Source organism: Perca fluviatilis, chromosome 8 (assembly GCF_010015445.1).
Source record: "Perca fluviatilis chromosome 8, GENO_Pfluv_1.0, whole genome shotgun sequence".
NCBI classification, from domain to species: Eukaryota; Metazoa; Chordata; class Actinopteri; order Perciformes; family Percidae; genus Perca; species Perca fluviatilis.
In genome coordinates this window covers 29,233,690-29,248,605 of record NC_053119.1, presented here as the reverse complement: position 1 = coordinate 29,248,605, position 14,916 = coordinate 29,233,690, and the positions used below count along the sequence as shown (strand labels likewise).

General features: G+C 40.7%; 1 protein-coding gene across 5 annotated transcripts in view; it reads right to left on the bottom strand.

Annotated features, from left to right (window-relative positions):
- mapk8ip1a (mitogen-activated protein kinase 8 interacting protein 1a) overlaps window positions 1-14,187 on the bottom strand; it is a 37,284-nt gene extending 23,097 nt beyond the window's left edge. For 3 of the 5 annotated variants that reach the window (XM_039809578.1, XM_039809582.1, XM_039809580.1), the window contains exons 1-2: window positions 13,797-14,187; window positions 1,408-1,483 (exon numbers count right to left, since the gene is read on the bottom strand). In XM_039809578.1, coding sequence (XP_039665512.1) covers window positions 1,408-1,483; window positions 13,797-13,868 — 148 coding nt within the window. In that variant the 5' untranslated portion in view covers window positions 13,869-14,187. Of the gene's footprint in view, window positions 1-1,407; window positions 1,484-3,982; window positions 4,080-13,796 lie in introns of all 5 variants that reach the window. The other 2 variants (XM_039809579.1, XM_039809581.1) reach the window with 1 other exon arrangement.
- Window positions 14,188-14,916: the final 729 nt, after the last annotated feature.

Here is a 14,916-nt window from a genome sequence, read left to right as displayed (position 1 = left end):
TGTCTTGGGCGGCTCTAAGCGCTGCACGGATCAACGGCACCTCTGCAAATTAGCCTCAGGAAGGAACTACGTTCAAAAGATGTTTTAGTCGTGCAACAGAAAACTCAGATTGAACAGATAGTCTAGCTAGCTGTCTGAAATTGACCTTGCAGAGATCTGAGGAGCAGTTAACCATAGTCCTCATAAATCCACCGGAATTTAAAATGAGAGAAAAGAAAGCGGAAGATAACGGACATCCGGCCCAAATGAAAGACATCCGGCTAAATTTCCTGCGGCACCTGAACAATCCCGGAAGTGGAACGTCGTGGATATAGACTAGTGTGAGCGTAATGCTGTGTAAACGTGCATAAATTGGCTGTTTGAATGTAGTGCTGTTAAAGTTGTGCATATAAGTATAATGCTGTTGGATGTGCCTATAAAGAGTATGCTAACTAAACCCCAGAAGTGCCTCTGCCCTGGAAAAAATGTCTTTGTGTAAAAAGTATCAACATGGGTAGCGCTGGGAAGGGGGCTAAGCCACATCCACTCACCCCTCTGTGGCCTCTCCACAGTCTGCAGAGCTTCAGAGTTGGGAGCTAGTTTTATAAGGTCCATAGAGACAGCGCCTCCCGTCATACTCTGAAAGCCACGCCCACCGGAGTGAAAAACAACTCTTCACTCTCCATTGACTTGTATTGCGTGAAGGTGCCTCCTTGTCAATTTCGTCTGCTAGAAAACAACACCTAAAAATGCCTAAAAGCTGCTGTCTGGTGATATTCACTACCAACAGGGTAAAAAACCCATGTTGACCTAAGTTTTTATAAGCTGCCGACCTGAAAAACTGAGCTTTAATGAAGACGAAAGTGGATACAGACGTGAGGAATCGGCAGGAAGAACGGAAAGAGTGTGGGATCCTAACACTAAGCTAACATTATGTCCGGCGTTAAATCTTAAGTGAAATTAGTTTGACTAAGATGACAAAATTATTGGTTTTGGCGAGATTTAAGTGACTATATTTAACTTTTGAATGTTTCCAAAGCTCTGTCATTTTTCATACAATGATCTTAAATGACCTGTAACAGCAAACAAGACAGTGAAAAGTGAAAACAGTGAAAAGAACGCCATTTTTAATATAGTTTTTAGTAAGGCCTCTGCCCTGGTCCGATTTTCCCTGCAGGGGGGCAGCCAAACAGCGTCTTGCTTAACTTTTCACTCTTTCTCTAACTGGGAATGTTTTGTCAGAGTAAGACTTTTTTTTCTGAAGTAAAACCATTAACTATTCATAGCAAAACTGTTAATAGTGCACAGTACAAGTCCTGCATTCTGCAATGTTAATGTAATTACATTTATTTGATGCTGGAAAGTAATAATAATCAGGCATTATATTTTATTTATTTTTTTGTGAGTAAACGGGCACTGCACTAGTACCTGTAATATGTGGGGAGGAGGAGCGGGAGTCCTTCCAGCTGTCCTTCTTGCCTAAAGAGTTGTTGTTGATGGAGTCCTGGATAGAAGTAATGAAACAGAGAAGCAGCGTAAGAGCAAAAACCAACACATGATTGGGTTAATAACACACACACAAAACATACACACACACACACACACACACACACACACACACACACACACACACACGATAGCAAAACTGATTCACATGGAGGAGAAGGGATCTGCTTTTCATCGTTTGTCATCCAAGTCACATTGTCTCAGTACCTGCAGGGAAACTGATGATTCCACCAGAATAATAAAGACTTTTATATAGAGGCAGAAAATAATGTAATCATTACTGTAATACTAATTAATACTAATATTAATATTACTGTAGTATTTTGCTATGGTTGTTGACAAAGAGGGTATTAATATCGATACCTATTACATACACTATGGCTTTTTTATGTTTCTGTTCCTGTTTCTGCTGCATTTGTCTTTAAATGTATTCTATATTATCTATCTATCTATCTATCTATCTATCTATCTATCTATCTATCTATCTATCTATCTAATCTATCTATCTATCTATCTATCTATCTGTCTGTCTGTCTGTCTGTGTAATATCTATCTTTGCCAGGACGGAAGGAGCATCGACCAGGAAGTATGCAACGGTTCAGCTTTGACGTCATGGGAACCACACAGAACACTGACTCACTACTTACTGACATCCCATCATGCATCTTCTTTCCCTGTTGCACACCCCATTCTGTTGCTACGGTTACTCAGAGTATGTCTGTGTGTGTGTGTGTGTGTGTGTGTGTGTGTGTGTGTGTGTGTGTGTGTGTGTGTGTGTGTGTGTGTGTGTGTGTGTGTGCGCGTGCGGGTGTGTTTGAGAGAGAGACAGAGAGACGGAGAATCAAAGCATATCTTGATGTGCTGAGCACATCCCTCTCTCTGATGACATCTTCCTTTAGACCAGGGGTGTCAAACTCATTATCACTAAGGGCCACACTGGAAAAAGAGAATCACACCAAGGGCCAGACATGTAGAGTTTATTTGTTTTTGTTCAGACTTTTTTGTGGCTTTCTCAGACATTTGTCACCTTTATGTAAATTTGTAGCTTTTTTTTTTTTGTACGCTTTTTGTTGACATGAAGCCCTACCAAAGTCATCAAAAGAGTTCCTTAGTCGTCATAGAATTTAGCAAATCAAGCAAAACAAAGATTCATTTTTTTTTTTAACAACAACCTGTTTCTCAGCCTGAATATGAAAACTCTCTCTGCTTCTGGGAGAATGTCTGAGTCTCAGAGTCGGCAAATCTGCCAAATTCTGCTTTGAATGTCAGGTAATTGCATTTTAAAAAACACTTTCCTGTGTTTTTGGTTTGGCGCACAACTAGGTGGGCCACAATGTATTGTGAACCCAAATGATATATACGGGCCGGATCTAAATCTGCAAGGGGCCGGATTTGGCCCGCGGGCCTTGAGTTTGACACATGTGCTTTAGACTGACGTTACAGCAACAGCATGTGCTGATTTCAATGTTCTGATGTGACGGAATGCAGTTGAGGGAACTTGAAGGAAAAGAAATAGTACACAAATAACTGAGGAATCAACATATCAGGTCAGTGAAGCAGTATGAATGAGTGACTTCCTCAATTTAAATAAACTGAGACAGAGAGAGAGTTGATTATGAGGCACAATGATAGGAAGCGCTTACATTAACACTAAGAAAGGGATTAGAGCGAGTTCTATGGTGGAGAAAGTAGAACAGAGACACAAAGAGTGAGAGGAAGAACAATACAGAGAGATATACAGATTAAATTATAAAGCCATAACTATCCAGATGTATCCTGAGCTATACATTATATGTCATGTTAAAGGTTAAAGTCTAGCTTGGCTTAGAAAAACGAACATTATTTTTTAAGCCATGGTAGCGGTGTTCCTATAATGATGGCAATATCAACCTGTTGGTTGATTGGCCGGTACACCACTTTGGTCCAAACCATAGAAAACAATATTATTATTATAATTATTATATAATAATAATAATAATAATAATAATAATAATAATAAACGGAGGACCTCCACACACTGGCACCGTTCATCTGCATATGGCAGTATACAAAGCTGTTTGAAAATCAGCAGACTCATTTCCCATAAATTACAAGCTAACGCTAGTGCTAGCTAGCTAGCTAGCCTCGGTTGGCAAGGTGTTACCAGACGCTTAACAAGACATTTTTAGGCATCTAAAATGTTCTAATTAAAGCTATAATATTTATGTTAATATTTTATATTAATGAACATCTGTTACATTCAAGCCATTGCCAAATGAGTTGATACAAAGCTAATTAAGACTATCAGCTCCACACAACTCTCTCTGTATTTCTCATGTTTACAAAATGGTGTAGTCTGCCAACTTTCGCATGCAGAAGCTTGAGTGATGCGACAACAGCAGCGTTCAGCTTTGGAGATGAATTGGACTGCTGCAACAGGTGAAGGTATTGCTGAAAATCGTAAGAAGCGGCCACAAAATGTTTCAGTGAGTGACTGTCGTGCTAAGAAAAGACCTACATGTTCAGCAGGAGGACTAAAATCCAAAAAGGAAAGAGGCCGACGGCGAAGACGAACACAGATAACCATTGATGTGGCTTTTCCTAGTTGGAGAGTGCTGAAAAAAGAAAAGGGAATGAGGTCAGACATGGATGCCGCCTTACTGCTCTTGAACAGGTTAGCAATGGGTTTTGTAAAATATTAGGAGTAGGAATTTCTACGCTCTCTGTTTCATTTACTCGACCGATCACCAAAGGCTTGCGTCATGTGGATGTGCCGACAGTCAGTGTGTTTACATGCCCAGCAGTAACCGGGGTAACCCGGTTAAGTGAATAACCGGGTTAGGCCAGTTCTCGCCGTATACATGAGCGGGAAGAATGGGAAGAATGACGGGAGTAACTGTACTTCCGGTACAGTAGGAGGCGCCCTGCCATATACAACTGGTCAGAAAAAGGCTTTTTCTTCTTGTTGACCTTTGTCAAAATTAGAACAACTTGGAAAGTTGGGAGAAAATGGTCGACTTTTCAGTGCTTTACATTTAGTCAATTCACCGTAGGTTCTTTGCTGCCGCTGGCCTGCTGTTTCGGGCAACGCTGTTTTGTTGTATCATAGCAATGGGTTATATCTCCACTCACAGCACCGACGTTTGCTAACGTTAGCACAACAGCGTTAGTCTAGCCTGCTAGGTAAATATTACGACTCCCTTCGGAGTTTCCTATATCTGCGTCCACGTTGTCAACATAAGACCTGTGGTGTTAGTGCTTCTTTTGTACCATCATTTTATTGAACGAAATATTGAGCTTCGCTCCTCTGAGATGGGTGGGTTTTTGATACGTTAAACACAAAGCTAGCTACAGTTAGCCTGTATGCTAGCGGACATTAGAAAGGTAAACACTGCTCAGAGACTTATTAGGCGATGTGGTCACTCACTACAATGGGCATTTTTTTTAGGCCCATTTACAATATAGAAGGTAAATATACACTGGAATATTTCCGTAAGGGCCTTTTACATATTGACAAACGTTGATAATAACATGTATATGCCTGTTCATGAAAAATAAGCGATTTATTTCAAGATAGCATATTTGCCCCATAGGGTTACACTGTAGAGTCATCTGATGTTGGTATCCAATATGGCGCCCATGATTTGAGTTGGCCACACTCTCTATACAAAGGGCACTAGTTGTGCATACACGTAGCCCGAGCTTACCCCGGTTAAGGTATATGCAGAAATACCCCGGTTACTAAAGGAGTTATCTAGGTCTGTTTACCGGGTTATAAGAACTCCGATTTTAACCAGGGTAAAACATGGCGTTTGAGAAACCAGGCTATTGCCTTAACCAGGCTATTGCCTTAACCAGAATATAATTGTTTTTTGTGTTGTTGAGGAATTCCTCATGGGGGCGACAGAAACTACTCAATATACTGTAGCTTTAACTTTCATGAAGTGAAAACACACAGTAAGAGGGTCAAAATTTTAAGACAAAAACATGGACAACACCTTCAAACAAGTTCATGGCTATTTCAATGTACACGGTGCCATGGTTAGCAATGCTAAGCCTCCATTCTGATTGACAGGTCGGTGTGTAGCCCTGCCCTAAAGCATCCTCTGCTTTATCATCAATTTAAAAATAAATGGGACAATAATTTATAAAATGAACATCATGCTGTATTGAAGAAGACTCTTAACTAGCGATTGAGACCAAGGTCTCAAAACATCTTGCCAAAGGACTACAGTTGAAAATAAGCCGGCTGGCTGACACTGGCACATTTACAGAAATGTTGATTAATGTGCATTGTCTTTACAAATAAAAAAAATGCAGATTTAAGGCACTTCTGATTGGCTACACACCACTCGATTTCTATGGGCTACACTTTTAAGCCCCGAAATTGCTGCTTGGTCCAGCCTGAAATATCTCTACAAATTTTTGCTGGATTGTCATGAAATTGTCCCCAGAGGACAATCCTTATGACTTTGGTGATACTCTGACTTTTCCTCTTGCGTCACCATAAAGTTGACATTTGGATTGGATAGATTGCCATGGAATTTGCTTCATATAGTCAAGGTCCCTAATGAATACATTCTAAAGATTTTGGTGATCCTCTCACCTTTCCTCTGGAGGTAACACAAATTCCAATAGAAAAGCTACTAGAGGATCAGCAAATGGCTGCAGGGTGGCACAGCACAAAACTACTTTCGGTCAGTCATCTTTTTCAGTAAAAGAAATACATTATTGGAATGCTCTGCCAACGGAAATTGCACACACACACACACACACACACACACACACACACACACACACACACACACACACACACACACACACACACACACACACACACACACACACAGAGATAGAGGAACAGATATACATAGCTATTCGTAAAGACTACGCCCATGCATGCACACAGACACCCACAATTATTATTTATAATTGTATATGATTATGTCACATGTATGAGAATGTCACTATTTATTATGTGCTCAATTTAAGTAATGTACTCCTGGTAATGATGATATGACCTTTATAAGCAGAAAAGCATATAGAGACAGGGGTCTCAAATTAGTCTTGGCTAGAAATCCTATGTTACATGTTTTTGCATTGTCCCTGAGACAAATACAGTAAACTAATGAATCAATAAAAATAGTTCTGCTAGACTCCTCCCATTCAAAGTGAATTTGAAATGACTTTCAGGCAGACATAACAGATCAATGTGACTGCCTGTGATGCAGAATCAACTACCCCCTCTCTTGCTCTGTTAACAGCAGTAAACAGTGTGGAGGCAGCCAGTCGCCCAGATGCTACAGAGTGCTGCACTATTTATTGTTTGAATACTTATTTCAAAGTGGTTCCCTTCCTGGGCCTCAACACTGTGCTCCATCAGCTGTAGCACCTTACTCCTCGTCCTCACCACATGCCTTTAAAACCCCCATGCACACTGAAGACATAAGTAATAGGGCATATATCAAAAAGACTCAGACAACACTGTATGGGTAATGCATGGTTCTGTCAAATTCACATCCTTTTCATCATGTCTGTTTTTTTTTGTGTGTGTGTCACCAGGGTTTGAATTTTCCACAGCAAAGCAAAGTCAGTGCACAATGTTCATATCTCAGATTTCAGCACGTGAATGCACTATTGCTAAAATGAGTCTGCATACAGCTCCTTTACCACATAGAGGTAAGACAACTTTGGACTAATTAGCATGCTACTGTGTAACACGTTATGTTTAATCCATAATAATGGGTCCAGGTACCATATATACATTATGGTGAAGGTGCTGTTATGCATCAGTCTATACCATAGAGTTTAGGTGGATCATATGATCCTAGTTCAGACACCATTCAGCCAATTCCAGTGATGCTGTTATTAAGTTAAATGGACTTGGTGAGTCCAGTACAGATCACAGCAGCCAATCACACCGCTAATCACCATACAGCTGGTTTAATATTTTACTGTAATAGTTGCAATGTGTCTGATGACACATGGACTGAGGACTTGATCAATAATGTTAATTAACTGATTCCAATAACATTTTTATATTTCGTTATTCTCCTGGTCTGGCTTTTTCAATATGGGAGTTCGTTCATCGACAACCACCATTGCCGATATAAATATATCTGTTTACGGACGAGTTAATGTATTGAAGTTTTATTCATGTTACATTTAGTTATTCAAGTTATGTCATGTCTTTGTAATGAAACAGCCGCAGTATTAGTTATAGCCACATAATTAGATAAATTCTATTTGTGGTGGTAGCTGAGTGGTCTGGGTTGCTGTAGTCGCTGGCTGAGGGCTAACGTTAACTGTGTCTGTGTTCCCTGGGCTGTTGTCCGCTCTCTTCTCGGCGAAGGCTCTTAGTGGCGGGAAGTGTGCTAGCTGGCTAACTTAGCAGTAGATTAGTCAACTACCCATAAAGCTAACGTTACTGTAGCTAACGTTTGGCAAATTTAAAGCTATAGTGCATAGTTTCTGTCACCCCCATGAGGAATTCTAAGTAATGACAACAAAACTGTCGGCACGCGCCCCCACCCCTCCTCCAGACAGTTGCTAGTAACCAAGGAGGACACGGAGGATTAAAAAACATGATTGCCTCTTCAGAAGAGGTCATTATCTTCACTCAAGTTTCTGCATGGGAAAGTCACCGGACAACACCAGTTTCTGAATGTAGCCATACTGAGAAATACAGAGAGAGTTGTGTGGAGCTGATAGTCTTAATTAGCTTTGTAGCAACTCATTTGGCAAAGGCTTGAAAAAGTTACGGACTAAAGCTTTAATTGTGGGGTAGCCCAGCACTGTTAACCCTAGTCAAAACAATCATACTAAAAATAACTTTATGAGCATGTTAAACGTTATTGTAATGAGAACGTTGCCATACAGTTTTGCCACCAAGCATTAGCATGAACCACTTGTCATCGTAGCACACAGTAGTAAGCTGGATCTACTGGAGCAAACGTATGTGGCAATTTTACTCGTGGGGTAGCATGAGCGTGTTGAATGTTGTAATAACGTTACTGTAAGTTTAGACACTAAGCATTAGCATGAGCCACTTGTCATTGTAGCACATCGTAGTAGGCTGAATCGATATTGGTATTTTATATCAATAAGTCAGGTCTTTACTGAATAACTGTTTGGCAAAATGGCATGTAATAAATGAATTGTGTGGCAGAAAAACTGCTGTATTGCTGTTGAGTATAATTCTGTGACATTGTATGATTTACAATTACTCCCTAACTTATCATCTAGCATTTCCGGGTATTTACCGTGTTTCGCTGGAACTTGGAGCAACTATAGGGGTCAAAGGTTAGGCTATATGATACCATTGCCAGTTCAACATTCAAACAGATTTCTCTGGGTTTGAACATTGCTGGAAACATTTTGGATAATGTAAGTACACAACTCAAGAAATATAAATAATGAATAATAATACAGGTATAGGTTTTTAGACATTTTAATGCAGAAATATTAAATATAATATCTTTAAGGACAATAACTGAGACAGCAAGTGTCAAAACCAATAAGATTCATGTTGACAACAGGACAATACTTAATTAGAATCTGAATCGGGAGGTACACACTGGCTGCATGGCATGAGCGTGTCAGCTGCATGGCATGTCCGTTTTTATTTCTGCTCCCATGTTAACAGGTCAGCGCTTGCAGACTGCCTTCGTGACACGCACGTCTCAGGAACGGACTGAGCCGCGCCGAAAGCGCGTGCATGCTAGGAATAGGACTGACGCCTATTTTTCACGCGACACGCAAGCGTGTTGGAAGCATTTCCAGGCAAAATAGAATAAGAAAAGATGTTTATATGTCATTTTGACAAAAATGAATGATGTTTGAAAGACTCTAGGTTTTGACATAAATGCAGATATAAAAAAAATTATAATAATTATTGATTTTCAAATATTGCACCTGTCAATACAGAACGAAATATTCTATTTTGCTGTCAATACTGCCGACGTTGTCTTTGCTGTAATCAAATCAGTATATATTTATGTTTAACATGAATTATACTACTGCTTGAGTGCATTTTATCAATGGGAAGCATACATGTGTACAGACAAGGCTTGCAGCTAGCAAAGACATAGAAAACGCCACGCAGCCGCCACGCAACTGACACGCAACAGAAATGCCATGCAGCCAGTGTGTAGCCAGCCTTACTGCACCTACAGTGTCTGGGTATTTAATGCCTGCATTGGTCCCTCCTACAGGAGCCAGTTCTGGCAGTTCTTTAAAAATGTGGCACAAAAATGCTCAATAAAATATAAAATGCAAGAACAATTGCCTATTATCACAACAGCACAGCCTTAAATTCAAATTCAAAATTGAAGTTCAATCTGAATTTTGTCAGTAGTGGTACTAAAGCTAAATTAGGCCCTAGGTGTCAAGCCAATCTATCACACCTAGTAAACTGAAAACATTTGAAGCAGCATCATGTTGAATATCTTTAAATGTGCCTTTAATCCACTGAGACCAGGTCCTGGTTCTTTACAGTGCTGCTATATTAAAGACAGCACGTAGACAGCTCATGGAAGGATTGTGCTGAAGACATAATAACCTTCTATATTTGCCTGTCAGCACATTGTCTTCCTACTCTACAGTGGATCATTGACTGTTGAATGATCTGTTACAGTTAGATAATTACTGATGACTTCTATAGGAGATCTATATATTACTGTTAACCTATAAGGAGCAGCCAACCTACTACAGACTTCCTCTTCACAGAGAATGATTTGCATTTCACATCTGTAGCTGGTCTATATTTTCATCTGACATTACATTGTGTTTTAAGCATATGTAATTCTGTTCTCTTGTAGTATTTATATTTCTTTAAGATGTAATGTTTAACAACCAATCAGAGCCAAGGAGTCACTACTGCATCAGATTTATGTTATTTCTCACGAGCGCGATAAAACATGTTCACGAGCAAATTATATAATTTCACAAGCACAGATATAAATTTTCGCTCAGCAATTTAACAATGGAGAGTTTTACAGGCAGCTGCAAGCATGAAAAAAAAAACATAGGGAGAAAGAATGGCACCTGCGCATATAAAACTAAGCAGCATGCGCACAGAGCAGCCAGTGGATTTCTGCTCGCTGGAATGTAACTGACTGTTTACATTTTGGGGGCAGAAAACAAGGAGGCACTGGCCCTCCCATGATTGGTCACTTTCAAGGCGAACTCACCCACACACACCTCCTTAGTTTACCTTGATTGGCAGTTACAGTTCAGGAAGCACAGAGTTTTTTTTTTTAGGAAGCCCGGAGTTGGTTTCCCGACCAAAGAAGTGTTTTTCGGTCTTTGTAAACGACGTAGTGCAAGATACATCATAAAGAAAAGGACTGTATAAGTGTCTCTTATCCATTCTGTTGTTGGAATATGTGTAACGCTTTTGAAATGTCTGTAAATTCTTACCGATGTATGTACCCGTCCTATACGTTACCACTAACATTAGCGCTAATGTTAGCCTTAGCTAACATGGCTGTTGTTAGCCTGGCCGGCCAGTCTGATTAATCCAGAAACAGAAATATTTCATGACATGGTGTATGAGGTAGTTATATGTGTGATTGCATTATACTAATAATTTAATCTTGTCAAAAACATAAGTATTTGGTTGGTTAGCTCTAAATTTCTGTTATGGATTAATCGGACTGGCTGGCCAGGCTTACAACAGCCATGTTAGCTAAGGCTAGCTCTAATGTTAGAGATAAGGGTGTACAGGGTAATAATAATGTACATCGTCAAGGATTTACAGACATTTCAAAAGCATCACACATATCCCAACAACAGAACGGATGAGAGACACTTATACAGTCCTTAATTTACGGTGCTGTCTTACGCCACATCGTTAATAAAGACAGAAAAACACTTCTTTGGTCGGTACACTCTGTGCTTCCTGAACTATAACGTCAATCAAGGTAAACTAAGGAGGTCTGTGAGTAAGACTACCTTGAAAGTGACCAATTTTTTTATTTATTTATTTATTTAACCTTTATTTAACCAGGTAGGCCGTTGAGAACAGGTTCTCATTTGCAACAGCGACCTGGCTAAGAAAGCTTGAGCGTGCAAGACAACATACAGTTTCACATTCAATACAATACAGGAGTACAACATACAATAGGCTACATATAGGCTACATAAAGTGCAGATTAAGTAGGCATTACAAAACTGACAAATGTGTGAAGTAAGCCGAAGGATATCTTAAAGTGATATGGTAATAATGCAGTATACATTAATAGTCTGTATCACTGCTTAAAGGGTGAAAATACAGATGTTGCAAATTGTGAATGGTTATAATGCAATATACATAGTGAAGAGCCAATATACAGTTAGTGCAGGTTGTGGTCTAGTTAGTGATGTAGATCAGAAATAACACAGTAAACCTGAAAGGACAGTTTATAAGAATGCTGAATGTAGTAAAGAGTCAATATACAGTTAGTGCAAGTATAACAGAATTATACAATACATAAGAGTAGAAAATATCAATCAATATACAGAAGAGTAGATGAGTGGTGCAAAAGGGCAGGTGCGGATGTGCATCTGAGCAAAAAAATGTGTGGCATGACAGAGATAATGGAATTAGGGTGCACAAAAACAGGGTCTGCAATCATAGGAGGCCCAGTGCCTCCCTTGGTTTCCGCCCCCTAAAATGTCAAGTCAGTTTCATTCAAAATAGCAGAAATCCACTTCACGAGCAGAGTTTACCTGCGAGAGCAAGTATGCCCTCCGGCGCTCGTAAAGCAGACACTCACGCCTTAATATAGCATGCAAAGCGCTTTTACATAGTACAGGAACCATTTACCATGCACACACATTAATACACTAGTGGCCAAGGCTGCTGTACAAGGTGCCACTTGCTCATCAGATAAACATTCACACGCATTCACACTCCGATCGCACAGCATCGAGAGCAATTCTGGATTCAGTGTCTTGCCCAAGGACACTTCAACATGGGACTGCAGGGATCGAACCACCAACCTTCCGATTGGCGACCGCTCTACACCTGAGCCACAGCCGCCCAGTTTGGTGTGTTCGTGAGCTTTAAATCGCAATGTAGAAACAACATGGACAAAGAAGATATGTTGTATTTTACTGCTCGGTTTTTAAACAACACATTGATAGCTGTTTCCAGTATTTGTGTGACAACAAAGAGCAAAGAAAACAGGTCAGTGCAGCCAGGAAATATGATCGGGAACAAATTTTTCCAATTATTCCGACACCACATGAATGCGGCACAAATGCCCTATCTTGCAATGTTAACGAATATCGGGCCAGAACTTTTTCTGTAATTCTGCTGACAGGCAAACAAACACACAAACCGAGCCGAAAACATGACCTCCTTGGTGGAGGTAACAATGTTGTGATTTTATTTGATGTTCCAATGCAAACTAAGAAACCTCCTCTCTATATTGAGTGATTTGGATGTTGATGCTGAAGGGAAACCCAGGTTAGGGTGAAATTACTCTACTCTGATCTGTCCTGACAGTAAACAGGATTCAACTGACTTAAAGGGATACACAAGCATACTACTGCTGAGTGAGTGCTACTCACCAGCCTACTGCTAGCTTTCCCCAGAGACCACTCATTATTGAAAACTGCCTCAGGAGCCAGGGCTAGCTACTTTGCGATAATCTTCTAGACTTTTTATAGAAATATTCCTCTTTTGGCTTGGCTTTTTATCATCCTCTTTTTCTGTATTAGAAGATACTGCTATAGGCAGCTGAACTATCTTAAATACAGTTGTATGCATTTCACAAGATGGCAGAACAGCTTGGAAGCATTTGTTTTAACAGCGCAATCAGGGTCAATCCTACAACCACTAGTTATGTCCTATCAAAGTGTCCTTGAGCAAGTCACTGAACCCCTAGCTGCGCACCTACTGTGGGTCTGCTAGGAAAAAAACAAGTTGGCTACATGATATAGATTGACTTATGAATATTGATATGCTAAATACATTATATTTGCCAAGAATATTGCCACCAATAAACAAAACAGGAACCTATTTAGTGAAGCACAGCAACATACAGCTAGAGCTGAACCATTTTCAGAACTGACCCACTGCCTGCACACACACACACACACACACACACACACACACACACACACAGCTAGCCAATGCTGTCTCATTCTGAAGACAGGATCCTCCCAGGAAAAACATACACACACACACACACACACACACACACACACACAGTAACCCATTTTTTCAGTTTGATGCCACTATTGGCTCATTCTATACACAAGATGACACTTAATCAAACAAACATACACACTGTAACAAATCTACCCGGCTCATTTTAAAAACGGGATACTCCCAGCCTCCATACCTGGGTGCCGGCTTGTGGCAGCTGTGGGAACAGAGCCAGGGTGGTTGGTCTCTTTGGTCGATATTTGTCCATGACAGCACAGGTTGATTCCCCTTTGACAGGCAACAGCTTCCTCCTCTTCCTCCTCCTTCTCTTCACCTCTTTTATTATGCCAGTGTTGCCGCTTCTTAGCTCGGACAAGGCCTCCCCCACCCTCCTCTACCTCCCTCTCTTCCCCGTCTTCCTCCTCGGTCTCCTCAGCATCGATCAGATCCAAGCTCAGCCTCTGAACACACCCCTTCCCCTCCCTCCTTGCATGCTCATTGGCTGGCCACAGTGTCACATCATTATCATCATCACCATCATCTTCCTGGCAGGAGCAGAGTGGAACGGAGGAGGAGAGGAGAGAAACAGAAGGAGGAAAAGAGAGAGAGAGAGATAGAGAGAGGTGGGTGTTGTTGAATAGAGATGGGATGAGCAAGGATTGACAGAGAGAAGAAAGCAGGGTGGAGAGGGAGACAGAGACAGAGATGCAGAGAGGGAGAGAGAGGGGGAAGAGGAAGTCAGAGCCAACCAATCAGAGCAAGGCATGACATCACCAGCTCGTCTGATCTGTCTGTGGTGTTTTCTGTGAGTAAAGGCTAATAAACACTGTGCATGTGTTTGTGTTGTGTGTGTGTTTGTGTAACCCAGTCAAATAAGATTAAACAGTAACAGTGGAGAGACAATGGCGACAGACCTGCCAACCAATCAAACAACAAGCAGCCAGCAAACCGGTCATTTACCCATGTAGCCACCAACTCACCAGTCATTCAGCCAGCCAAACAAGTAAATAACAAACCAGACAATCAGACAGTCAGTTTATCACTCTTTTAGTCCACCAGCCAGCCAACAAACCAGCCCGCAAACAAGTTGTTTGGCCATTTATCCAAAAAAAACTGTCTATCAGCCAGCCAGCAGCTACTGTAACAAACAAGTCAGTCAGTCAGCAAACTATTCAGGCAAAGGCTCACTTGTGAACCAAGAACTACTGCTAGGTAGGTATATTAGCTAACATTACAGCCAGTCAGTGAGTCAGTCAATCATTAAGTCAGTCAGTCGGCCAGTCCGTCAGTTTAGCAAACCAGTCAGTCAACTAATG